At 42.9% G+C, this 25,403-nt stretch overlaps 1 protein-coding gene across 3 annotated transcripts; it reads right to left on the bottom strand.

Moving 5' to 3' along the window:
- Positions 1 to 61: 61 nt before the first annotated feature.
- SNX8 (sorting nexin 8) lies at positions 62 to 25,403 on the bottom strand. 3 transcript variants are annotated; one of them, XM_074919508.1, is made up of 12 exons: positions 25,004 to 25,042; positions 23,935 to 24,016; positions 16,863 to 17,053; positions 13,755 to 13,872; positions 10,656 to 10,777; positions 10,209 to 10,289; positions 9,092 to 9,252; positions 8,552 to 8,684; positions 7,406 to 7,474; positions 6,443 to 6,592; positions 5,885 to 6,034; positions 62 to 5,123 (listed from the first exon to the last, which is right to left on the bottom strand). In XM_074919508.1, exons 2-12 carry the CDS (start codon positions 23,966 to 23,968, stop codon positions 5,010 to 5,012), a joined length of 1,323 nt encoding a protein of 440 aa, XP_074775609.1. In that variant the 5' UTR covers positions 23,969 to 24,016; positions 25,004 to 25,042; the 3' UTR covers positions 62 to 5,009. The 3 variants fall into 3 exon arrangements, with proteins under 3 accessions (XP_074775609.1, XP_074775610.1, XP_074775608.1); XM_074919509.1 differs by lacking the exons at positions 23,935 to 24,016; positions 25,004 to 25,042 and adding an exon at positions 25,307 to 25,403; XM_074919507.1 differs by lacking the exon at positions 23,935 to 24,016 and having other exon boundaries at positions 25,004 to 25,076.

Here is a 25,403-nt window from a genome sequence, read left to right as displayed (position 1 = left end):
ATTCAGCATTACTTCCTGGGATGAGGAAGCCTTGACCAGCACTGTGAAAGCCTTCTGAAAGTTTAGGTAGAACTTTTGAAAGTTCAGGATCCTCCAGCTGAAGGTAGCATAAGATTATAGGAGTTAACAAAAGTCAGATGTAGATGTATAGCACTGTTTGAGCCCTGCTTTCACTCTTGCAGCTCCTGCCATGGATTTGAACTCGTCAGCATTTATTTTTACCTGAAATGCTCAACAAAATCAATTTTCAGCAAGTCCATGTTGCAAAGTGTCATCACCTGTGGCTGCAGGCTTTGGTGCTTGTCATAGCAGGAGAGCTGTTCCACACGGGTCAGCCCAACTCTGTGCTGGGCAGCAAAAGCTTAATCAAACTGTGCTAGAAATAACACATCACATGTAACTTCTTACACAAGTTTTGATTTTTTTTTTAAACGCTTTACAAACACATATAACACAGATAGAATCTTGGAATGTAACATAGGATCTGTAAACATTTCCAGTCTACCAGCTGTAGTAATAGTTCTTTAATTCCTGCATTTGAATAAAGTGCTTCATACATAAGGCTATTTGAGCAAAGCAAAGATACAGGATATTCCAGGCAGGCAAAATTCACACCCTCTGAACAAGATTGTGGTATCTTTTCTCCCTCCAGCAGTTCTGAATAATTTATACCACTCAAAAATGCCCTTCTTCATATGCTCGGTAAGCCACAGCTCAGAGGATAGGAGTTAACACCTTAGAACCTTACTTTTCCTTTTGTGCTACACAGTGAGTTATTTACAGAGTTTTTGATACTCACCTCTGCTTCTGACAGAGCAGTAAAGGTTTCTGGCTGTTCTAACGGAGAGAGTGGCTCGAGACAAGTAGAGGAGAGAAAATAAGCACAAGGGGACAGGTAGCTTGTAAAAGGATGCAAGACCTTACTGCGTGATAGGAAAGGGAGTGACTGGCAGCCAGTACCTGTTATCTTGATGTATTTCCTGGTGGAAACTGTAAATTGCATGGTGAGAGACAGCAAATTACTTTCTGTTCCTCCAGGAGTTTAGAAAGGAAAAGAACAAGTGCAGCTCTGGCTTGCAGATCTATGGCCATCCCCTCTTCTGCAGGCAGTTCAATCCTTTTACAGAGATGCTTTCACCAGCACTGAATTTTAGCTTCTGTCAAAGAGTAGTAACGTTATTGCTCCTGCTGCAGTTGTGGAGACTGACATGTTTTAAATAAGTTCTGTCCCCAGCTGGTGATCTTTGTCTTTTGGGAAACAGCACAAACTGCAGATTGTAAATGAGCCTGTTCAAAGTTCCAGGAATTACACCCTTGCATGATCGAAGTAGAAGAGTAAAAGCACTGGAATGCAGCAAGGCACTGTGGAAAACACGTTACAACTTAGGAGGAGCAGCTTGCAAGGAAGATGGAGAGGGAAACAAGGATCAAAGATTAAGGTTGTACTGTAAGTACAGTTTGGAAAGCCTTTCAACACAACACTGGTCAAAAAGCCTGTACATCGCTACTTCACAGCCTGAAGTAGAGGAGACCTCACGAGTGACAAAAACATATAGCCCTTTTGATAAAACCATTTTCAGGCAAAGTTTCAGTTCTCAGCTGTTGACTACCCTGGTACCTCCACGACAGATCTGACAGAGACACTGACAGAAAGATCAGAGGCCTTTTCTACCAGTACTACTTTGAAGGAAGGAAAGCCCCCATGACCTTGAGCACTACACAGAAAGCTTCCATTCACAAAGGCACGTTAACTCTTTGGCGCTACATCTGACATGAGCTCTTGGGTAGGCAGCATGCACTCTTCAATTATTCTGGTTTATTTTAGTGTTTATTGCGATCTACCCAGCTACCAGCAACGGCACCAACTTCACTCGTTCTCCCCCTTGCACGCAGCTGGGCTGTTGGCTGCAGAAGGCAACAGCATGGAGGTAACTAGAACCATTTCCCCTACTCTGACTAGGGGAGACAGACAACAGAAGTTAACTTGTGTGATTCCCTGCTGCATTCCTCTAGAGGAAGGAAGCTCTGCTTGATGCTGCTCCCCAAGCCTGGCAGATCCCTAAACTAAACAAAACAAGTACAGTAAGGAAATCCCTCACATATTGAGGTAAACATAACAGTGCTATCTGCACACTGACCAGTCTCCCAAAAATAAGGTTTGCAAACTAAGGGTTGTGTGAAATAGTGTATGTATGTATTTAGGAATGAGACAGAAGCTTGACAGTCCACTATAAAATAAACTCTGAAAGTGCCATTAGCTGTATCAGCTTTGGGAATACCAGGCCTCTGTTCTCAAAATACCATGTGAACAGAGTGAAGTCAAACAAGAAATCCCCAACCCCAAAACTGCTCTCCTCAAAGAGGCAAGGGCTGACAATGGAGGAATGGGTGCTTTTTCAAAACAACATAATTCCAGTTTCTTTACAAGTCATGTAGTCTGTGTTTACCACTATTACAGTCTCTGCATTTGGAGTACAGAATTCTTGCTTTGAAGGAGAACAGGAAAGAGAAGTTGGTCTAAAGCCCCAACATGGTTTTGATGTTTGTTTTTTTGGGGTTTGTTTTTCAATTAAGTCCAAAATCATAACTTTTTTCTAAATGTGAGAAGTGTAAAGTTCCATTCTGGCTAATACTTTGCAAGTGCTCCTACAGAACATAGCCCAGTCATCTTCCCCAGCCAGACAAGTTATGTAGAAGATCCGTCATACAGATATCAGATCTCACCCCAAAACGTACAGTATTTTCTTAATTTGACTGATCACCACATCAGGCAAACAAGGCTGAATGAGGGAAGATGGTTACTGAGAATAAGCAAATGACAGGCCATAACCAGCCAGCACCTTCTAAAGATGCCAAGAGCAAAGGGCATTTAAAAAATATGGTAACATGCTTTCTGAACTTTGACCACAGACTACATTCCTAATCAAGACAAGGTCAAGCAGAAAAAACCTTCTGTGCCATTCCTGAGATAGTATCATCTTTGTTCCTGTACTGCAGAAACATTCCCTCCCCAGCCAGTTTGCTCTGGCTTGTGAGTAGAATCTCTTCTGCATCACTCTGGAAATCTTCAGGAGAGAGAACCAAATCTGTCACAGCCATTTGCAGTTAATTTGTCTCACTGGACAAGGCCAATAGGCAGGAGGAAAGGCTCAGAAGCAAGTTAACATTTGAACTGCTATAAAAAGCTCTTAATAATGCCTTCTGAGCAAGGTTGGTAAACAAGACACCCTACACACTGCTTAAGGCCCAGCACCCAAGAAATTCACCCACATAACTGCACTTTACCACATTTTGAGGGGTGTGTGTAATGGTTATGCCAGTCCCATGAACCTGGGCAAGTAACTTAGTATCTTGCTCCTAGCTGAAAAAAATAACCCACGATTTCCACCTGCACTAGGAAGAGTTTTATGTTGCACTGAATTCTCTAAAAAAAAAAAAAAAAGCTTTTGTGATTGGAGGATTTAAATATGTTTCCTGCTAATGGGGAAGTTCTCCAGTGGGAAAATACTGTAATGGTTCCAGTTTGACAGCGAGCACTCATCCTTGTTAATGTGCTTCCTTTTTTACCCACTCAAAGATATTTTCTTTCTCTAAAGAAGCCAAGTCTCAAATTCCCCTTTGGCAGCTATTTTGGCCCCAGAGAAGTTAGGTTCAGGGGAGTCTCTTCATGTGGAGTTTTGCTGCATACGTCTGCAGTTTCTTCGGTTATCAGTTTCTCTGGAGGATATGCAGAATTTCCCCTAAGGTAATATGACATGCAAGTTGTCCTCTCCCTACCCTTTGCCTCAAGAGGGAAAGTCACTGGAGATGCAAAAGTGAAATGTGGAGAATGTTTAGTCCCTTTATCACAGTCACAAATTATTCTGAAAACCCCATTACCAAGGACTGTGCTATTTTTAGAAAGATAGAGAAATGTCACTTAATTGTTTTCTCTCCTTCACAAACACACTCCAATGCTACCCACGGCCAGAAAAAAAGAATGACAGTAACATCCTGATAAATACTGATTTTTTGCTAATGAACTTCATCAGCATTGTGTCCCAGCCTGCTGCTGTAACAGGATACTTCATCTGATACAAGACCAAAGAAAACACCAGCCTTCAGGTCAGCAGCTCTCCAATAGCCCTAAACAGCTCCTCAACAGATAGATGTCAGAACCTCCAGAAGAAAAGAAACAAGCTACCTTGCAGCTGTTCTCTTACAGCGTGATTGGTTTACAATTAAGGAGTGTTTTATTCAATTATTTTTTCATTTGTGCCAGGCAAACTCCTCTGAGTTCCTGAACCCAGTTGTCTTTGGCCCCAAACTGAAAAAAATATGAGCAAGTCTCTAGGCTGCCCCGCAACCGTTAACGGAAACACGCTGACAATAGTCTGCCTGGCCTCACTGGGAAAATTCCTGTCACACAGCAGCACTAACCCCTGCCCAGCTGGGTTAGTGACCCCGACCGCTGCGTTCATGTATTGTGTGCTAAAGTCTAGCAGTAAGAAATCAAATCCAGACACCTATCAGTGGGACAGGGGACAGCTTTCAGCCTTTCTTACGCACATATGCCCCTAACACAGGCCCTCCCAAGCTCACAAGGCAATCCATCTCTACTACAAGCAAGTGCTTCACACATCCTGTTTGTCTCAGCACTGCAGAGATGCGTCGGGACGTGTGCAGATAAACGTTATCAGAGGACTGTTAGTACAAGATGCAGAGGCACCAGCAACAACACTGCAGCACACGCTGCCCCAGGTCACACCCTGACCCCACAAAGAGCGTCTGCAGGACAAGGAGCATCAGCTCTGCCCCAGAGCATTTCAAAATTAAGGGATTGTCTTTATATCTGTATGTTCTGCCCCACATCCAGTCTAAATCAGAGAGCAGCTCAAAGCAGCGGTATTAAAATAAAAAATAAAACAAAAAAAAAAAAGCTGTTTGGAGGATTCATCCTAACATCTGGAGGTAGAGGTCCCACCCCTTCCTTGATTGCACTTCTTGCTCCATGCTAGATGCTCAGAGCATTAATTGGAGAAGAAGTTTCCCTCTGGAGGTGACAATGGTGGAGTTGGCATATTGCTAGATCCCACAAAGAGGCAGCTCAACTTCGGCTTCAATTCATTCCAAACTTTACTCATCTGTGAACGGAAAAGGAGAGAAAACAGACATGACAACACGGCAGTTAATCATCTCGCCACACTGTATTGCAGCAGCAGTTTCAGAGTACAAAAGAACAACACCAATTTTCTGAAGTACTTTGGAGAGTCCAGTGGGCCCAGACTGTCCCTTTCAGACTGGTGCTGTAACACAGCACTCTGAACATTTTATGGAGCGTGGATGGAAGGGAGATCTTCCATAGCTGGGTCAGATTCCTTCACTGAAGGGAAGAAAGGGAGCCAAAGGGGAAGGGACTTCTCAAATATAATGAATGCAAGAAAGTCTCTATATGGGGAATGCTGAAGGTCATAGTTAGGGGTTCAGAAAAGGGAGCTCTCAGATTTTTAGAGAAAAACTAAGGATGTTGTTCCTTGTCATACAATTTTTCTGTAGCACAACAAAAACCAGATTCATCTAGCAAACATCCATCATTCATTACAGAACAGCTAGTTATTTAATGGTTGGGTCTTCTTCAGCTACTTGTAGGATAAAGGCCATCTGCAGATGAGAGAAAAACAGAAACACACAGCAACTTGCTGCAAGAAGATAGAGTCTTTTAGAGGGGTTAGAGGCCAGTCTTGATCCTCACCCCAAGTTGGAAAGACTTTAGGTGACTTCTTAAGAAGTTATGAAAGAGCCCAGCTGGACAGATGATTAGAGGAGGAAGGCCCACATGTGAAAACAAATACTTCAAATTCTCATTCATATTTTGGGAAAAAGAATACAGAGCAGAAGAACTGACCTCTTTGTGACCCTGGATCTGGGAGTTGACAAAGGCCCCCAAAATGTGAGATGTGAGAGGCAGATAGATGTGGATAAGCTGTGTCTCCTGATGCAGGCAATATAGAGAGAAGTAATTCCGCAGCTCCATGGTTAGGATAGCATTTTCTTGCTGAAAGAAGAGGAACTTGGTCAAATACATTGCCAGGAAGTGGGTGCCAAGGAGGTCCACTTGCAGCAGGAGAAAACAGCATTCCTCACCATACTAGCAATGCAAACACACCAGAAACCTAAAAAGGCAGTTCCCAGACCCATCTGATATGACAGCAGCTGCACTTTCCATCATGCAGACTGTTGCTTTCCACAACAGCTCCTGCAAATGACATGTTGCCAAAGACCCACTAGTGAGTGTTGAGGAAAACAAATGCATTCTCTATGTAGCACAGCAGGTAGCTCAAATTACCCAAAGCACAGGCTACCATTTCAGTCTCCTGGCTTTCTGCAGATATGACTGAGCTCCACAGCAGTACCATTATAGGAGGCCAGGACCACGTTTTGCTCTCCCAGGCATCTGCCCTACCTCCACGATCCGAGACTCCAATTGCTCCACTGATTCTGGTTCTTTGTTCTGCACAGTGGCACTCATCATCTGCTTCTTCATCATGCTGTACTTATGCAATGCTCGCTGGTGCTTGTGCAATACCCCCTTCTCATGTCTTTCACACAGGTCCTTTATGGGAAAAGGAAAAGAACAGGTACTTAGTGGAAGCTGAGACAGCAAGCATGCAAGCCAAGTACATCAGGAACACAAACACATGGTCACGCTTTATGTAATTTCTATGCTGCAGACTTTGCTGGTATGTTGTTTCTTTATTTTCAAGAGGGTCAAAAAAAATGTGGGCAGCTAAGAATTCAAGAAACAGAACTGCCGGGACCCAGATCAGTGAGCTTAAGAGGCAATCTGAAGCATCACTTCTGCCAGCGTTTTGGATCTTATCAGGCCTCTTATCTTTTGTGCCCTTCTCAATATTAAGTGCTAGCAATTAACTGTGGTGAGAGCTTGCCAGCGTCCTTCTATTTCAGTCAGGCCTGGGAAAGTCAGGAGAGGCTGCCACATGCAGTTTCAGTAGGTGCTTTTTAGAAAAAAAGAAGTGCCTTTGAGCAAAAGATCAACAAAAATTTTTTCATTTGTATCTGAACTCATGTCTTCATGAACAAACCAGTAGCAATCTAATTTGCTGGTTTGACTCAAAAGCAGCTAAATATGGAAGAAAGTTAGCTGATCCATATAGTTAAAGCAGACATATTTTTAAATTCCTTGCAGGGTTTGCTGTTTGGCAAGTTCTCATCATGAGATGAGCTGATCAGTAAGGCTACAGAGCTAGCTATGGTCAACAGCCACTCCCCGCCCTCTCCCAGATGCCCAGTTTGCCTCTGAACTGGCCTCCCAGACAGTTTTCCATCCAGTTGGCGTAACACCCTCTAAAGAGCACAAGCTTGCTCTGAACAACTTTCTCATTGGCAGAAGAACAGCAGAGCTCACTTTATAGGACTGGAGCAAATCCAGGAAAAGGTTCAGCTTCTCCACCACATCATTCTCTTCCTGTTTACCCTAGAAAACAAGGAAAAAGTACATTTTATGTAAGCCTGACAAGAACCAACATCACAGTTCTTCCCATCCTTACACCATGCAGGCCCTCCACTGTATTCTCTGGGGCACATCAACACTTACAAAATTGCACTAAAAATCTTTCAGATGGCACTGGAGCGTTTAGTTTACAGCACGCAGAACAAAGATCTGACTGGAGCTGAACAGCTTTTCCAACTGAGTGATCATTGTAACAAGAAGAGTTAGTTGCAGTCCTGTGTGTCAGACCTTTCAGCTCTCTCTGCCTGGAATTTCTTGCTCTTGCAGATTCCTCCAAGCTTTCATCTTTCCTTTTACAAGATAACTAATCCATTACAGCTATAAATACCTGCATGTTCCCCATAACAGTTCATGCATCAGAAGACAAAGATGAGACACCAAGCCAAATTTCACTACTTGTTTTTTTTATTTTACTAAATACTGTCTTTTCTTCCTATATCAATAGAGCTCTCTGGAGCATAAACTCTGGAGGAAAAAAAAACCTGGTCTGATCTATGAAAGCATGCTGAGTATTTTAACACAATGAGATGAAGAGAAGACAAAACCATTACTTTTCCTTCCCAGACTAACATGGTCTCACATTATTCTAACAGTCATTATCACACTGCACACTTACACAGGAATAGGATGCTTCTGTCTGAATGATTCATGTAATGTTTAAGTACATGAATATCAAGATTTGATTCAGAATTAAGTTCTTCTGGATTCTCTGTGGCAGATTAATAAGACAGAACGCAGGACTTTCGGACAGCTCAGTATAGTAGTACAACTTGATTTGTCCAATCACCATTTGAAATTAAAAAAGAAAGCAGGCTTTCCCCTCCTTTCCCTTGCCCATTATATTTTTTCTCATTTAAACACAGTCCAGGTTTTTCATTCAAGCTTGACAGGCTGGTGGTTGAGGATGTGAGTTTAGACTACAGACTCCCTCTTAACTCTTGAAGTGCCTATGTCCACAGTGTCACAATTCAAGATGAAACTTAAGACAGCAATGCACCTTCTTCATTTTACGAAAACAAAAGAAAAAGGACAAGAACTCACCTGCTGCACAGCCTTATCTGCCAGAAGTGCAAATTCAACAGACAGACCCTTCAAGGCTTGTTTCAGAGTCCCCCACGTGCTATTATTCAAAGCAGCCCAGGAAGGAAGTGGCGTAGTGTCTGAGCCCAAAGCACTAGGAGGAGATAAGTAGTATTCAAGGAGACAAATTCCTCAAAGTAGATACACTTACTGACAGAGAGCAGTTCAGAGTTTCAGACCTGTCTAAACAGCTTTCAGTGCCGAGATACTACTGCACAGTCACAAATAGAGCTGTGTATATACTGGAGGAAGAGACAACAAAACCAGTACCTGAATATCAAGGTATTTGTATTTTCTTTGCTCTTGCTCTAGGGAATGCAACCTTAGTGGAAAGCAGGTATTTTCTTCTTTTATAGTAGGAAAAATTTTATTATGACCTACAGCGTGCATTGAAATACCCATTCTTACCAGACCGTTTGAAGGTAAACCTTACAACAGTTTTGAGTTCTGAAACAACAGTAGAAACGTTCATATTAGCAAATCCTCTTCCTGCCAACCTACCTTAGCTCCTTTCCAAATATGAGGAGATCTGAGGCATTATCAATGGCTCGAGAAGCTATCCTCTCTGCACGGTCCCGAAGCTTATAAAAGCTATTATAAATATTTCTGATGAGCTCCCTGCTGGCAGCAAACTGGGCCTGTATGTCAGCTGGAAGGAAGTCCTGAAGAAGTGCAATCAAAGAGATGAGGCACGTTTACATTTGTTAATTGTGGGCACACCATATAGTCAGCAGACAGACAGGTTTCCCTCTCACGCTCGCTCTCTCACACTGTGCTGTAACAATCCTGAAGAGATTAACTTCACAATTCCAGCATCTAAGTCAGATGTTATACAAATATTCCTAGTTTTCAGAGGCAGAAAGAGGTTCAAATACTGGGTGTAGATAGAGTTTGTAAAGTCTGCAACTCTACACACTTCAAATGAGGTTTGTGAGGTTTCAAGCTCACAGGTTCTGATCTGATGCTACTAAACTGCCAGGCTGGCAAATTCAAGCATGTTCTGAAAGTTCAGCTCTTTTTGACCTGTGTCTCACTGGTAAAAGCCTAAAATTAAGCTCCAGTTGCAAAACCTTCTGCTAGCATTGCAGGAACCTGAACAACAACTTGCTTTAGAATTGCTCAATGAACACAGTGAATGTATACTTAAAACTTGCCATAGCACTAATCACTGGGACAAAAAGATATATGGAGAACTTAAAACTAGCTTCTCTGTAACAGTCCAAATTACTCTCCCACAGGGAGATGACAGACAGAATGAGGACATGAACACATGGTGAAGACATCAATCTAGATATTAGCTTTTAAATTGTGCAGTAGGTGCATTTGTTTGTTATGCAAGTACAAGTAATTACTGAGAAACATGTTCTGAGCAGGACTCATTGTTTAATCTTTTATCATATTCATGAACTAGCATTTAGTTAGAAATATCAGGCCCTTAAGACCCAAATATTTATTTGATCTTTTTGATAAAATTAGAAGTTTAAAATTCCTTCAAACTTTGGAAGCAACTTGCTCTTACCTAAGGTCTCCATCACTCAACAAACGCCATAACTGATTCACCCGGAGGAGAGAGCCATTTAAACCAGAGTAATAAATTGCAAGAAATTCACGCACATACCTTGGCCTGGGTAGCTAATCTGCAGGTCATAAATTCATCTCCTACTCCTTGGACCAACTCTCTTAGCTTATTCTGTACATCCTGGAGAAGATACAGAATTCAAATAAGCATGGAAGAATTAAGTAATGCACAGGCAATTCACACAGGTCTCAGATACAGTGTAATAGTAAAGAACAACTTTGCAGATATTATGCTTTTCTGTAAATTAAACCTGGGTAAAGTTATATGTATTCCCCTAAGAACAGTTATCATTTTCAAAATACTATACTCCTAGCACCAAGTGAAATGACTTTCCACTTTCCAGCTGTAGAGACACTTACTTAAAGAAAATTCTCCTCATCACAGGGAGCAACAATATGTAGGTCAAAAGCAATTCTGAACTCTGTGCCCAGCGAAGCAGTTACAGGAAGATATGCAAACTCAAGACTATTACTAACAAGTACTCACTGAGCCACTGAAGGACAGAAAGAGTTTCAAGAGCACATCTTCTGAGAAAGGGGGATGTCGAGCCACCAGGTTTATAAACCGCTTCAGTGCTCTCCTCCTAGATTCTATAAATTCTCGATCAGCTAAAGGAAGAAATATTAAATTTCAATTAATGCACAACACATTACAGCTGCTCAGAAAGAAAGAAAAAAAGAAACCTCTTAGTCCAATATTTTCCTCATATTATAACCCTTGCTAAAGCACTGCAACCAAACCAATAGTCTGTCAGCTCCCTAAAACAGAACTTTTGAACTGACCACCAGAACAAATATTTCTTCAAGTGGTTCTTTACATCTTACTAAAAGCCAGCATACGTAACTGTTTGTGGTTATTTCCACAGCGTGGGTCAGGTAAGCAGGATAAAACTAAGTCTAAAGCCTGAAACCTCCACTTACAAACTGTGTGCATACAAAGGTTCCTCTGAATCAGTTCCACAGCCAGTTCCCAGAGGGAATCTCAGCCTGTTTGGGACTCCTGGGAAATGCAGCACAACACTCTGCTTCTTCCCACCTGCAAAGGGATTATCTCACAAAAAATTATATTTTTTGCTCACAATTCTGAAGAACTAGCTTCAGTGTGCTGTACCTTCACCTGCCCCTCCTCCACAATTTAAGCATTTTGGGGTTAGAGGGAGAACAAAGGGTTGGGTTTTCTCAGTTTGTTCAAGATCTGTGCCCTTCTTTGCATGCAAGATGCTAGAAAGTACTTTGGAACACCTGCACACCAATCTCAGTAACATCCATTCAGAGTCCTTACTTGTCAAACTAAATAAGTTCCATTCCTCTTCCTGAAACAGGAAGAATTTCATTCTGGCAATACTGCAGTAAGGCCGTAAATCACAGTTCCTGGAGTTTTTCAGGAAAGATGAAAAATTAAACTAAAATAAGACTGAAGAAAGCAGCACAGAACAAAATTAAAGGAATGCTCTTATCGCCTATCAAATGATTTTTCTGTCATTAGGGTTGCAGATCTTGACTTTTCTTTGTTCATACTTTGACCCAGGTGAAGATCTCTGAAGTCATCTACACACTTCCTACATGATCTGCCTGCCATGATCTGAGAGTTTGCTGCTATCCTCCAAAATGAGCAGAGCAGGTTATCAATCTTTCTTCACTTGAGAGATGGCTGAAAGTAGACCATCATGAAAAGAGAGTCTAACTTAGTAGACGAGCATACTGTGTATAAAAAGCACGTAGCTCTGCCCATCCGGCTCTGGGACTAAGGAGGTTGCAAGAATCACACATGTATACTAACCTATCAAATCCTGTGTCCTGCAATTCTGTTTTTCAGTCCGTTAACCTACTCAGAAAAAAGAACTACCCATTCCATTTCCTTTTTCCTGTTTGTGATTTCTATTAAGACCACTTACACAGCTTTTCTATATGCAGAGCCCCAGGACTAAAGGCAACCATCCCTCTTTGCCTTAACAGAGTTCTGTACTGTATTAAGACTGTACACCTAGCACAGTTTGGGAAATAATCCTATCAGTTTTTTCTCAAACACATGATATCTGTGGCAAGAAACGCAGCGGTGAATGCACAGAAATACCATCACACTGGCAACACAAAGAAATAACAGTGACTGACAAATGACATGTTGGTAGCTTCTTTCAAGCATCCTCTCTCCACTGAGATTAAGCAGAGAAGGTCACTTTGCTTACAGGTGTTGCACAAAGTGGAAATTCTGGAAATTCTGGCTAAGAACACTGAATCGGATCAAACTGAACAGACAGGTTTTCGCAACCCCAAAAGAAAGGTCTTCCCAATTTACATTCCACCATAAGAATATATGACCATTGAAACTTTTCAGCACTATTAGTTTGCTTTCTTTCAGTTACTATATACCCTGCTATGCTCTGCTGCTCACTGTTTATCAGTTCCTCTTGACTGTAGCAATACATGGACTCCTCAACTGAAATCAATTATTTATTGAAACACGTTATTGCTTAGCAGCACGGGCAGGAGACAAGACATTGAAAAGCTTGTTCTTTCACAGATAAAGTATGAAACAAGACAGGATCTTATACAGTTAAGCAACATTTGAACTAATAAAAGTTTAAAAACAGCGTTAGTATTTCAGATGAGTGAAAAACGTACCCGAAGCAGCTCTGATACGCTTTCAGTCTTGGGATAATTAACTGGTTTGTATTCTAACAGCTAAAATATACTTGAATGAACTGACACTGATTCCAGCCTCAGTTTTTAGTTTCTGGTTATCTTAAGTGGATCAAAAAGCTCATTTCTGGAACAGGGGAAGAAAAAAAAAAAAAGGGGGGGGGCAATAACTAAGGCAGTTGGTTCATCTGCCAGAAAGACACACTTTTGTACATACACCGAGAAAGTGTAATTATCATTGCCTCCATCATAAGGCTTCTCTGCAAGATAATACTATAATGGGCAGTGCTGAAGCTGTTCATTCACATCACTGTTCACTAGTCCCTCTTAGGTGTGTGTGAGGTCAGGACCCTACTCTAACTCAACAGGATCAATATGATCTCACTGGAGAAGGGATTTTGCTGGTTTTACACAATTGGCTCCTTTGCAGTTTTAAGCCTTTTTATCTAGATTTTTAATTTTTTTTTTAATCTTTAGTCCTCTCACTATAGAAAAACAAGGCAATTTCCACAAATCTCTTCTACTCTGAACACATCACAAAATAACACACTACAATACATACTACAGCCATTCAACAGCAAGGTAGCGATTCTACACTCAGAGCACTACAACACTGATAATCATAATATTTTTCTAAAAAACAATACCTGCAACTCTGCCATGCTCTTGTATAGAATTATGCCTCAAATACCACCAAGAAGTCATTAGATACTGAGCTTCCACAGAAAGAAACCCCACTGAAATTTTACATTAATACCTTACCTACAGGGAATTTCTAGGATGGCAATATTTCACACCTCCAAATTGTGTACTATAACCTCAAAGTTGCTTTCTGAGCCAAGCAGAAGCAAAGCTTTTCGATCTTTTAAACATTTATTTTTAACAGTATCTCCTCAATCATGCTTGCACTACAACCCCTCCAGTCAAAAGAAAAGCCCAGGTTTACCTCCCAGCATCCTCTTTGGTGGAAGTGCTGGCACCATACGGTACGGGAACTTCTGAAGCAGCATCTCATGGAACACCACAAAATCATTATATCGCCTGTAGACTGAGCATTTGAATCTCTGCAATTAAGGAAGGGGGAAGAATAAATCAATACACAGGCAGGACAATCAGCAGCATTTTCATAATATTTTGCTACCAGCTGCACTAAAAACAAAAAGAAGAAAAGAGAGAAATGACACCCAGAGACTGCAGAAACAACTTCTTTCTTCTCTTTAGAGGCCTTGTGGTGGGAAGGAGGGAGAAGACTCCAAAGGCAGCCATCTTTCAATAACGAATAGAGATGACATTCTTCTAACTACAGTGTCCTGGGTTTGCATGGCACAGTTTTGGTAGCCAGGGGCTACAGGGGTGGCTTCTGTGAGTAGCTGCCAGAAGCTCCTCCCGTGTCCAACAGAGCCAGTGCCAGAGGCTCCAGGATGGACCCACCGCTGGCCAGGGCCGAGCCCATCAGCAACGGTGGCAGCACCTCTGGGATAACGTACTGAAGGGGAAAAACCTGTGCAACTGCAGCCGGGGAGACGAGTGAGGATAAGTGAGAGAAACAACTGCAGAGCCCAGGTCAGTGAGGCAGGAGGGCAGGAGGTGCTCCAGGCCCGGAGCAGAGGTTCCCCCCAGCCCGAGGTGCAGCCCCTGGTGAGGCAGCTGTGCCCTGCGCCCAGGGAGGGGAACGGCGGGGCAGATCCCACCTGCAGCCCGGGGGGACCCCACGCCGGAGCCCGGGGGTGCCCGAAGGAGGCCGTGACCCCGTGGGAAGGTCCCCGCGCTGGAGCAGGCTCCTGGCAGGACCTGTGGCCCCGTGGAGAGAGGAGCCCACACTGGAGCAGGTTTGCTGGCAGGACTTGTGACCCCGTGGGGGACCCACGCTGGGGCAGGGGAGGAGTGTGAGGAGTCCTGCCCCTGAGGGGGAAGGAGCGGCAGAGACAAGGGGTGATGAACTGACCACAACCCCCATTCCCTGTCCCCCTGTGCTGCTGGGAAGAAGGGAGGGGTGAGGTGTTTTCAGATTTGGTTTTCTTTCTCATTATCTTACTCTGATTTGATTGGTAATACATTAGTTTTTCCCCAAGCTGGGTCTGTTTTGCCTGTGACAGTAATTGGTGAGTGATCTCCCCCTGTCCTTATCTTGACCCACGAGCCTTTCATTTCATGTTTTTCTCCCCTGTCCAGCTGAGGAGGGGAGTGATAAAGCAGCTTTGATCGGCACCTGGTGTCCAGCCAGGGTCAACCCACCACAACCAGTCCTTCTGAGAATAAGATTTTCATTTAATAAGATTTTCATTTAAAAACACAAGTCAGATTTCATTCACACACACAAGATGAAAAAGACTGAAATGGAGAGGAAGAAGTTTCCCAAGAAAGTACAAATATCCCTAAATCTGCCATGGTTCCATACCATTAGTCCCACAAACTCTCTGGTCTTCCCAGTTAGAACATTTAAAAATAATGCAAACACTCTTAAAGTGCTCTAGAGAGCTCTTTTCTTGAAGTGTGGCAAGTCCCTGAGCTCCAGCTCTTAGGAACTTTCTCTAAATCGGTTTCAAATCCAGAGGCGGCAATACAGTCTTTAATCATGTTAGGTATTAGCCCAAATGACTGATGTTTTAAGTAAACCTCACAAGAGGCCTCTCACTGATGTTAGATCTATAAACAAAGATCGGAAGTTCCTTTAAAACCTTAGTAATTCACTCTGCATTTCTTAGATCAATATGTAGAAGAGGTCAATGAAACTGCTTTTTCATTCCAAAAGGAGTTAGGTAGAAGCTAGAACAAGACAATTTGGAGGCAGAAATCCTTTTAAAATAATAATTTAAAAAAAAAACAAAAACAAAAACACCCCACACTGTTACTACAGATTCAACTACTGGAGCAGCTAGTAAGACCGCACACTATACTCATTCTCACTACATTTGCACTGCACATTATCCACCATTCATTGTGGCACCGCATTTTCAAAAACAAAGCAACAACTCATTTAACTGGAACACAACAGACACAGCCCCTATGACCACCCTCTGTCTGCTTTGAAATCTGATGTTGACTTGTGTTGCAGATCTTAGATGAAGCTCAAGGCCAAGCTATGCTTCCTTCTGAGGATGTATCACTCTACAGCTCTAACCATAGGAAGGACGACAGCAACTGAAAGCAATCAGTAATGGGTTTCTAAATTCAAAACCTAGAGAGATCACCAGGGTCACCGAGTCCTGTGCCCTGAAATCACAGGCAAAAATACACATTGTGTCCTAGAAATCCCACAGAAGCATTCATTGTGTCTGTGCTTTCCCCCCTCACAACAGTCTCTGATAAACTTGCAAACGTCAGTCTAAAACACCTACAGCCCCAAACATCACTACAGACAAGTGGCCCAAATGTGTGTCTGAATACACACAACAGCAGCTACAACAGTTGGAGCGCTACTCAGTAACTGATATTTTGGTGGCCTGGCAGATGTAAATTGCTGCTCTGAAGAGGACAGATTTCCTTCTTGAAAAAACACACAGAAGCTATGGGAGAGCTATTTCACTGGCCGCTCCATAAATAGGAAAAGATACATCTTCAATCTTCTCTTATATCAAGAGAGGAACCTAAAAGTCAGAACTGGGGCAAGTAAACTGGAAGTGGCTTAGACTCTGCCAAAGGATTTGCAGTACCTTTTCTGTTTATAAAGGATTTCAGTTTAGCACTGCCAATACAATTACTTCACAATTTCTTCACTAGCTCCAAAGAGTCTGAAATATCCAAGTCGCCTACAGCAATCCATTATGAAAACATTCAGCTTTCAATGTTATATATCTGCTTTTGTACAGAGCTCAGGTTTCAAGTGAGTAAACCTAGCAGACCATCCATCAGACCTCTGTTCGAAGATGCTCTTTACTGCAGAAGCCCTGGTCAAGACAGCATGGTGCCACTGAACTAAAAGTGAGCCCGTACAACTGGCCTACTCAAAACCAGCCTCACCCAACCCATCTATGAAATTAGTGCCAACACCAGCTGCACAGACATTCTTAAGAGGATAGACATTCTCACTAAGACCAATTCTTGTTCACATTACCTTGCTGGAAACCTCGTATTCCACGTGTTTCAGAAAAAGGCCCTTCTTCTCAGGTATAAGCTCCACCTGCACACTATCCTTGCTCAATAGCTCTTGTAAGGTGTGGGAAAGCAGCAGTGGATTTCCCTGGGGCGCCTGCATTAGAAACTGTTCCGGTTCCCTCGGTTCATTTACTGGAGGCTTTGCCAAATCTAAAAGACAAAAAGGGAAAAACAGTCCAGTAGACCTGGTAGGATAAAATAAAAGAAGTAGCCTTAAAATATTCTGCTCAGTGCTCCCACAGTGGTGCAACACAACCAGAACAGTCAAGCCACTCCCCCAGGAGGCTATGCTACTGCACACACGTTCGAGACATTGGTACCTCCCTCTTCACAACACCCAGGAGCACCACCAATTATACCGAGTCAGAAAGACATCTCTACTAAGCAAAAGAAGAATCACAGGCCAAATTTGTTCTGTGAATCAGCTATGAGGCCTGCATTTCCTGTCTGTCCAGCTCCCACCACAGCAGGATCTGCCAAAATGAACAAAACCCTAGCTCAGCACTTCTGGATCCTGCCTAGAACAACTCATGGAAGGAAAGAAAATGTGTTATTTTACCACGCTGCAGAAATTTAATACATTAATTTTACATGTCATTACAAAGGAAGGAGACACTTTATTTGACATAATTTAATTAAACTGTGACAGTATGCTAGAGTGGGCATGAATTACAATAATTTACTATGTCAATATGCTTAAGTTCAAAAGCAGGGGAAAAAGGCTCCTAATAACGGCTACCAACCCAACAGTTCCTCAACCACAGCAAGCTCTGGCAAAATCTTTCAAATATACCTATTCCACTGCTTGCAGCTAAAAAACAAACAGCTTTTACACTGAATCCAACCACAGATGGACAGCTTGGGTCAGAGAGATTCTAACTGATTCTCAGCCAGATGCAAAAGTGAAAAAAAGATGGCTTTTCAGAATATGGCCCTGGAGGACAAACTACATCAAAGAAGGGGCAAATGATGATGACTCAGAGTACTCTCTTATCAAATAACTGACTGCAGCCCATTATCTCAACTTCATAACTACACATATTATGCAACTATAAACTAAGCTAACATTGTTTTCAAAGCAAATCTTTTAACATAGCAATTTAACACATAAGAAACAGGGTGAAAAATACAGATATAACCCTGAAATCTATTCAACCCATACCCGAGTTCTGCTCTCCAGTCCGGGAACAGGTAGGTTGCTTCCTCTCTGTACATGTCAGTTTAAGAGGGATACTATGAGCAAGCTCTTTTACAAACAAGTTGAATGCATTGACAAAAAGTTACCTAGAAAAGCTAGGCAGTATTAATCATCCCTTCCTTGACACTGTGCAGAGGTTATACCCCTTCTTAAACATATCTAAAATTTTGAGAACACAAAAGGGCAGTAACACTACAGGAGCAAGAAACATTTCTTTAAGCTTTGATACATAGTTCAAAAAAATTGATAACTGTGTAAGAGATTAACTCAGGAATGGAAATAACTCATATCCTTACTTGAAAGCCCTGACCTCGTCCTGATAAAGATGTCTCACCTGTTCCTTCATGTGTTCTAGGCCCTGATAAACGGGGAAAACAGATAGAACTCCAAACCCTCAGATACACAACTTCAGATTAGACACTTTGTTCCATAAAATGGCTTAAGGAAACCAAACCAAATCCAGGACAAATGACCTTAACCCACATGTCTCATCAGGCTTCAGATTCCTGCTAATGTGACTCAGAGAAGCAAGTCTTAACACCTCTGCTTTAATAGACTAATATATCACCTACTAACGCCACCTACGTAGCAGCTTCTAAAAAGTTCCAGCTACCTGCCAGGAATCTGTGGCAAAATACTACAAGCTAATTCCATATTGACACGGGATACTGCTGGATAAAGTGATAACATATCTGTATAGCCACTTTTCAGATAGATGCTGAACTGAGAAGAAGGAAGGAAAATTCAGAATACAAACAGCAAGGTGAGAGATCTTCTAGCATAGAAAAATCTCTGCCCACCTGACCTTTCATGAGGCAGCAAGGTATAATAAACTACATTATCAAGAGGAAATGTCAAAAATACACTCGAACTGTGGAAAGCACAAGACAGCCTTGCTCTCCAGAGAAGCGGTTCTCTGGGTGCACACCCTTGTAATTCTTGGTTTTAATTGCTTAAGACACATCAGGGAAATACAACATGACACAGGAGATTTTGTTACTCCTGCAATGCACACGCACACAGAATTCCAGAGTCCTCTGATGCTAACCACTGGCTCACATTGCAGAGGCAGTTACTGCAAGCGAGCCTCCCAGAGAGGGGCTAGCCAAAATGCAACCCACCCACTTCCCTCAGAGCACTGCTCATCTGTACTAATACAACACTACTCTCCCTAATTTCTATCTTTCTGCTGGCCAACCTACAAAGTGGGGCTTTCATGGCTCAAAATATTCCCGAAACTGGGGCTCAGCACTCTACGGCAAACTACTGAAACTCCCAGTGGCAAAAAGTCGGTATCAGAAGAAAAGACTTACAGGATGAACTGTGAATCCTTCAGTATTTCATCTGTAAATCCTGGAACCTGCAGCATGATCAGCCAAACTGATGTTGAGAAGGATTCCCAGATTCATTACAGTGATCCGAACTCGCATTAGCCTATAAGACAACTACAGAGGGAAGCCCCATTGAGAGACCTAGACAAGACTCAGCATTCCTTTGACAATTCAGTCACGTCGCTTTTCATTTATAATACTTTGCCAATTTTCACACGGTTATTCTCTAAATTTGCTTTCTAAAATTCACCTACAGGAAATACCTTCTCTTTATCAGCAGTTCACACACTCGGCTCTTCCTGAAATATTTTGTAGCTTCTTTAGATCTCAACCTTGTCTAAATGTGTGAAATCATACAAATCAGACAACCATACAAACAAGTTTGAATAATTACTGTTTAATTAATAACCTCAGTGTGTTCCATATCAACAAGACAGCTACTCAGAGTGAATTTACACCCTCAAACCTTGGTCTGAGGACACAATAAGATGACTTTGGAACAGCTGTTAACCTGCTTTAGAAAACCCTTACCGTGGCATTAACACTAACCCTGCAGAGCAATATATACTGAAGCTATTCTTCAGCCCAATTTTCATTCTACTTGCTCAAGAGTCGATCCAGGAACCGCCTCAAGAGCCCTGGCCAGGAATGGCGGATAATAGTGGGAACTCATTGGTATGAGCTCCTGTGTTCAACCAGTAAAAGGATTTACATGAATTGTAACAAAACACTTAATGCTTCCCATCACGCACTCTCTGCTGGAGAACAGCTAATTTTGAAAACATTCCCTTTGGTTTCAGCAGATCATTATATAATAAAGTTTATATACATAGAACAGCGAGTGAATACAAAAATGAGGTATGGAATGGTCCCCAGAAACACAGGGAAGCAGACAAAATAAAAATCCACTTTGCTGTGCAAGCTAGCCTTTTGCTACAGCAGTTTCTCAATCTGTTGTCAATAAGATACCAGGAAGTGGCCTGGTATAACTGAAAACAGTTTGATAAAGTTAAAAAGAATATATATATGCATGCATATGCAAACAAGCAGACAACAAGATGACAAGAAATAAAAGTTTAAAGAAGCATTCAAAGCATAGCCTAATTTCTATTTGGTTGTAAAAGAAAACTATGAAAACACTGCATAATTTTTTTAGTAATAAGTCAGGTAGCCTTTGGACTGAAGGGAGTTGAGAAACTTAACCCAGAGAACACTGAAATAGAAAGCTTTATGCCACATTTCACGCTTTAGTTAGCGCTTGACATTCATTACTCCCATTCATACAACTAGACAGCAATCTGCCCTCCACAGAGTTACCAGTTTCCTTGATCAAAATTTCTAAAATCAGGCATTTATGAAACCCAGCACAGAATTTCAAGTGTGTGATCAGCTGCACACAGGTTTTACATGTGAGCAAACACATATACAAGAGAAGGGCAATGCAAGGGCTGGAAGCATAGGTGGTAAATCACAATACAGACCTCCTCTCCCTATTTAAGTTTTACCAACTAAATTTGGAGGTGTCTTCCCCATTTTACAGATGGTTGCTGCTAACAACTCTTTATTATACCAAGTGCTAATCAGTTAAATGTATTAGACACACTTAAGCAGAAGGTGTCAGAATTACTTGTTTCATTAATAGCAGATTTTCTAGGAGAAAGGAATTTGAAGAGAGGCAAAGCCTTTAGGAAAAGTATCTCCCATTTCTTCATCATCACAGGCCACGCCATGCGGAGCAGAGGTGATCCAACTCACAGGAAACACAGGGGAGGATGAGAACAGACTATTTTTGTACACAGATACCTCAGATTTCTCCCTGGCAAAACTGAGGTCTCCACTACAGACTCCTGGGCCAGGAATACTAAAGCAGCAATGTAAATATAATTCATCAGCATTTCCCTTTCCTTTCTGTCTTCTCATGAAAAGCCTCAGGAATGACGGAAAGGCCTTTCTCTCTTATTATGTCAAACACATTCCTCCAGAAATCCAGAATTCAGCATCCACTTCAGCCTCTCTGAAAGCTGGTACAGATTTCAACTAGAACTTAAAAAAAAAAAAAAAAAAAAAAAAAAAAAAGGAAGGGAATTTATTTGAATTCATACATACTTTGAAATCCCCTGAAAACATGAAAAGAAAAACAGAAGTCCCACAAAAAAAAACACGAACAAAACTTTCTATTAAAAGCTTTACATATCTTTTGAGACAACTGTATGGGACTTTTGGTTTTTTTAAGGAACTTAAACCATGCAATTCTTACCTAGAGAGGAGCAACACAAAGGAATCAGTCTATTTTATCTAACAAAGCTGATACACAGATCTATATTCAACATGGGAGAGAGGTCTGTATTTCTTACTAGGTACAAGAAAAGTAATCGTATTTAGCTTCACTCTAATTAAGGGATGGTGTAACAGTGTCTTTCCTTCTCCTTCCCAGCAACTCACTTGTAAATACAAGCTATCCAATGCCAAAACAGGACAAGATAAAAATCATACACATACTACCATAAAATTAAATGTTGGAAAACAGGCTCTAACATTTCTTCTCCGTAAAAACAAAACAAAACCAAAACACAGCTTTCTCAGTGCAGATATCAAACACGTATCCTGCACGAGCTGATCTGGGGGGGGTTTCGAGTTCTTTTTTTTTTTTTTTTTCTTTTGTTTTTGAGATGTTTGTGATATTTATGGTTTGGGGGTTTTTTGGTGGTTGGTTGTTTTGGGGTTTTTTTCCAGCTAAGTTTAAGATCGCTATTCAGCACTTGGTCCTTTTCAAGATGAAGCAGAGAAGTAATGGCACAATTCAAAAATAGGTGAGATTATCTAAACTTTATTTAATAGTAATTAAGAAGCACTAGCATTTCTGCATTCCCCTACAGCTGTAGACCTCTAACTGCTTCTCAAAATATCAGCCACATACTGCAGCAGAAAAACTCCAACACCAAGTTATCTCCTTCCAATGTCACACGGTAAATCTGTGTGACAGAACAAAGAACTAACTTTAAGCCTAGTGCCCTGTTTTTCTTTTAACTATGCTGTTAGATCAAGTGATTAATTAAGCGATTTCCCGAGTCTGGGAATACAAGGAATGTGGCAAATCAGCCACGGAGCCATAGTCCCAAACTGCAGCAAACACAATAAAGTGAGATGGAGTTACACACATCGAAGAAATAACAGGATCAGGGGAGAAAAGTCCATCGAGGAATGTTCCCAAAGGCTACAGAGACAAAAAGCCAAGCCCTCACTAGGGCAGTTTCCCAGCTCCCAATGGAAGATCGATAAAATACCATTTTTCACACCTAGCTCTGGCAAAGAGGCTGGAAGTGTAAAAACTCACAGTGGAAAAGGTAACTCAACAAGCAGTAATACATACAGCTCTTCTCCAGGAAACTTTTACAAGGGCACTTTACCTTAACTACAAAACTGCCAAATTTCCTTACACAGATCAAGAAAATCCCATCAGAATAAACTGTTTACCTTTTAGTTTTGCTTCTCACCTTCTTCGCACATTTCTCATCCTCTTAATTACAATGGGGAAAACCTCGATTTTAGCGTTTAAGAGTTAAAAAACAGCATGCCACTCCACAGCTACAGTCTCCCAATGGCCTTTTCACACATTTTCTAGCTAGAACAAGCTCATTCACACATTGAATTCTGTTGAAAAGCAATCATCAAAGCTCCCCTCCTTTTGTACCACTTCCAGTTGTAGCCGATAAATTTTTCTCCATCCATCTGCACCAACCCACTAAAACCTGAAGATTGTGGGGGAAATTGGAGCGGTTACGTACAAATTCTGTCTGCAACTGGTACAGCCCTCCATAGCAGGCCCTTCTACAGGCTGCACACACAGTTAAAGATTTACCATCAGAAGAAAAGGAGACACCCCCCTCCCCCTCCCAGCCAACACACCTGGATTAGCTCCCTGCAATCATTGCAAAACAGGCTCAAATGAGAGGGGGAAAAAAAAAAAAAAGTCAATACAAGCAATTTTGCACATCTGACTTTAATGTATGGGGCACTATCCTATCTCTTTTCTCTCTTGATTGTGTTAAAGTACTTTTAACTCTGCAAAATAAAAAAAGGCAGCATTTGCATGTGCTGTCATAGGTGGGCATCAACAAGCCCTGGCAGGACTCTCACCGCTCAGGAGATTTAGAGCCTCCTGGAATATTCACTGACAAGCTGCTGATCTCCAAAAAAGTGACACACGGGTGTGAAACTTCCAAGATCACTGAACCCGCATCATAATGCTAGAAGTAAAAACATTCCTGCTTTCACAGCGTTATATTTCTTTTGCTAAAATCATGAGATGCCTTCTCTCAGTGTTGACAATACAATCTGTATCAAAGAAAGCCAAGCTTTCTAAATAAGGCTGAGTAGATCAGAGTTACAGAAGCACCATCATCAGTGCAGAAGGTGATCAGATCAAGAATACTCTACTCTGAGATAACTGTGTTATCTCTATAAGGCTCCTGAAGCAGATGGTAAATCCGTAATAGACATACCTGAGCAAGCTCTCTCTTTGGTACAGTAGGACATTTTTTCCACAAAGGCTGCTGTTCAATATCCCAATATCTTACATCAGTCCTGGACAGAAATATTCCAAAATAATTTATTTGTAAGCATTATCCGCTTCAGGAGCATCACAGGTCTATAAAAGCACACTCTCACCGGATCCTGAATGTAATCATGTAAATCCAACCAAACCATTTTTCCCTGCATAAAGCTTATCCACTGGTAACCTCTGCTAGTTTTTCTTTCCAAACAGGGAGAAAAAAGATTACTATGCACAGAGCAGTAATTGCCAGTATGAAACTCTGGCCACTTTAAGAGAACTTTAAAGAACCGTATTATCGTGTTTCCCTCTAAAAGTTTTCCTCAGTCTAACTGTTACGAGCCTAACATGTTATTTTCTTAATTCACTCAGGAGCTTCCCCCCCCCCGCCCCATTTCTCATTTCACAACAAGTGCTGGCAACATCTGGCTGCAAGTTTCTCGCTCCCAGATCCAGCTGCAGGCGCTTCAAACTTCAGCCTTGGGAGCTGCCTCCTCCTTTTCACGCTGGAGCTGCTTTTGGCCGGGGTCAGTCAGGAGGAGACGTGGCCTCCGCCCGCGGCAGTGCCCGCCGCACCGCTCCCGGAGCTGCCCCCGCCGGCCTTAACGCGGCCCCGGGTCCATTTTAGCGGGCGGGGGACAAGGAGACGGAATAAAGTCATTTCAGCACCCGCACGACCCTCGGGAGGGGCAGCGCTGCCCGCGGCGGGAGCCTCCCGGGGAAGCCCCGCGACCGCCCGGCGAACACTCCCGGCCCGCCCGACGCTCCCCGTTACTCATCACCCAGGGGCGAGGGGACGGGACGGAACCGCCCGTCACCGCGAAGCGGGCACCGCCGAGGCCGGGCCGTGGGGCAGCCCCCCTGCGGGGAGGGGGGAGAGGGGCAAGCGGCGCCGTTCTACCTCAGGTTTTGGCGGGGGGAGCGGCCCCGACCCCACCCGAGGAGCCCTGCCACCCGCCCCGAGCCGCCAGCCGGAGGGAGCGGCCGGCGCTGCCCCGCCACCCCCAGCCGCCCCGTACCTGCGGCGGTGCCCGCGGCCGGCTCGCCGTCCATCGCGGCAGCAGTCATGTGAGGCCGGGGCCCGGCGGCCGCCCTCCCCTTCCTCCGCAGCGCCCGCCTGTCAGCGCGGGCGGGGCGGGGCCGCCTCCCGCGGGGCCGCGGCGTGGGGCTGTGCCGGGGCGGCCGCGGCACTGGGCGGCGGGGCCGCGGTCCGGGCGCGAACGGGGCGCGGGCAGGCGGGGGGCACCGAGGCGCCCTGGTGCCGGCTGGAGGGCTCGCAGCGCTCCCGAACCCCTCGGGGATTAATAATAAATCTTTCAAACCTCTTAAAGCACAGAGGATCGGCTCGTGGTCTTAATACAGGCTTTACTCCGAAATCAAATGCCTTCAGTTTCTGCAAACGGGAAAGGGCGGCTGTTG

The sequence above is a fragment of the Athene noctua genome, chromosome 15 (genome assembly GCF_965140245.1).
Source record: "Athene noctua chromosome 15, bAthNoc1.hap1.1, whole genome shotgun sequence".
Classification (NCBI taxonomy): Eukaryota; Metazoa; Chordata; class Aves; order Strigiformes; family Strigidae; genus Athene; species Athene noctua.
Note: the sequence above shows the minus strand (reverse complement) of the source record. Positions and strands in the feature narration are given on the sequence as shown.

Coding starts and splice junctions, on each gene's coding strand:
- SNX8 (XM_074919507.1), bottom strand. CDS start 25,052: ATGACTGCTGCCGCGATGGACGGCGAGCCGGCCGCGGGCACCGCCGCA. Junction 7,475..8,551: donor CAGATAAGGCTGTGCAGCAG/GTGAGTTCTTGT, acceptor CTTGTTTTCTAG/GGTAAACAGGAAGAGAATGA. Junction 6,035..6,442: donor TGGAGTCTCGGATCGTGGAG/GTAGGGCAGATG, acceptor CTCTTCTTTCAG/CAAGAAAATGCTATCCTAAC.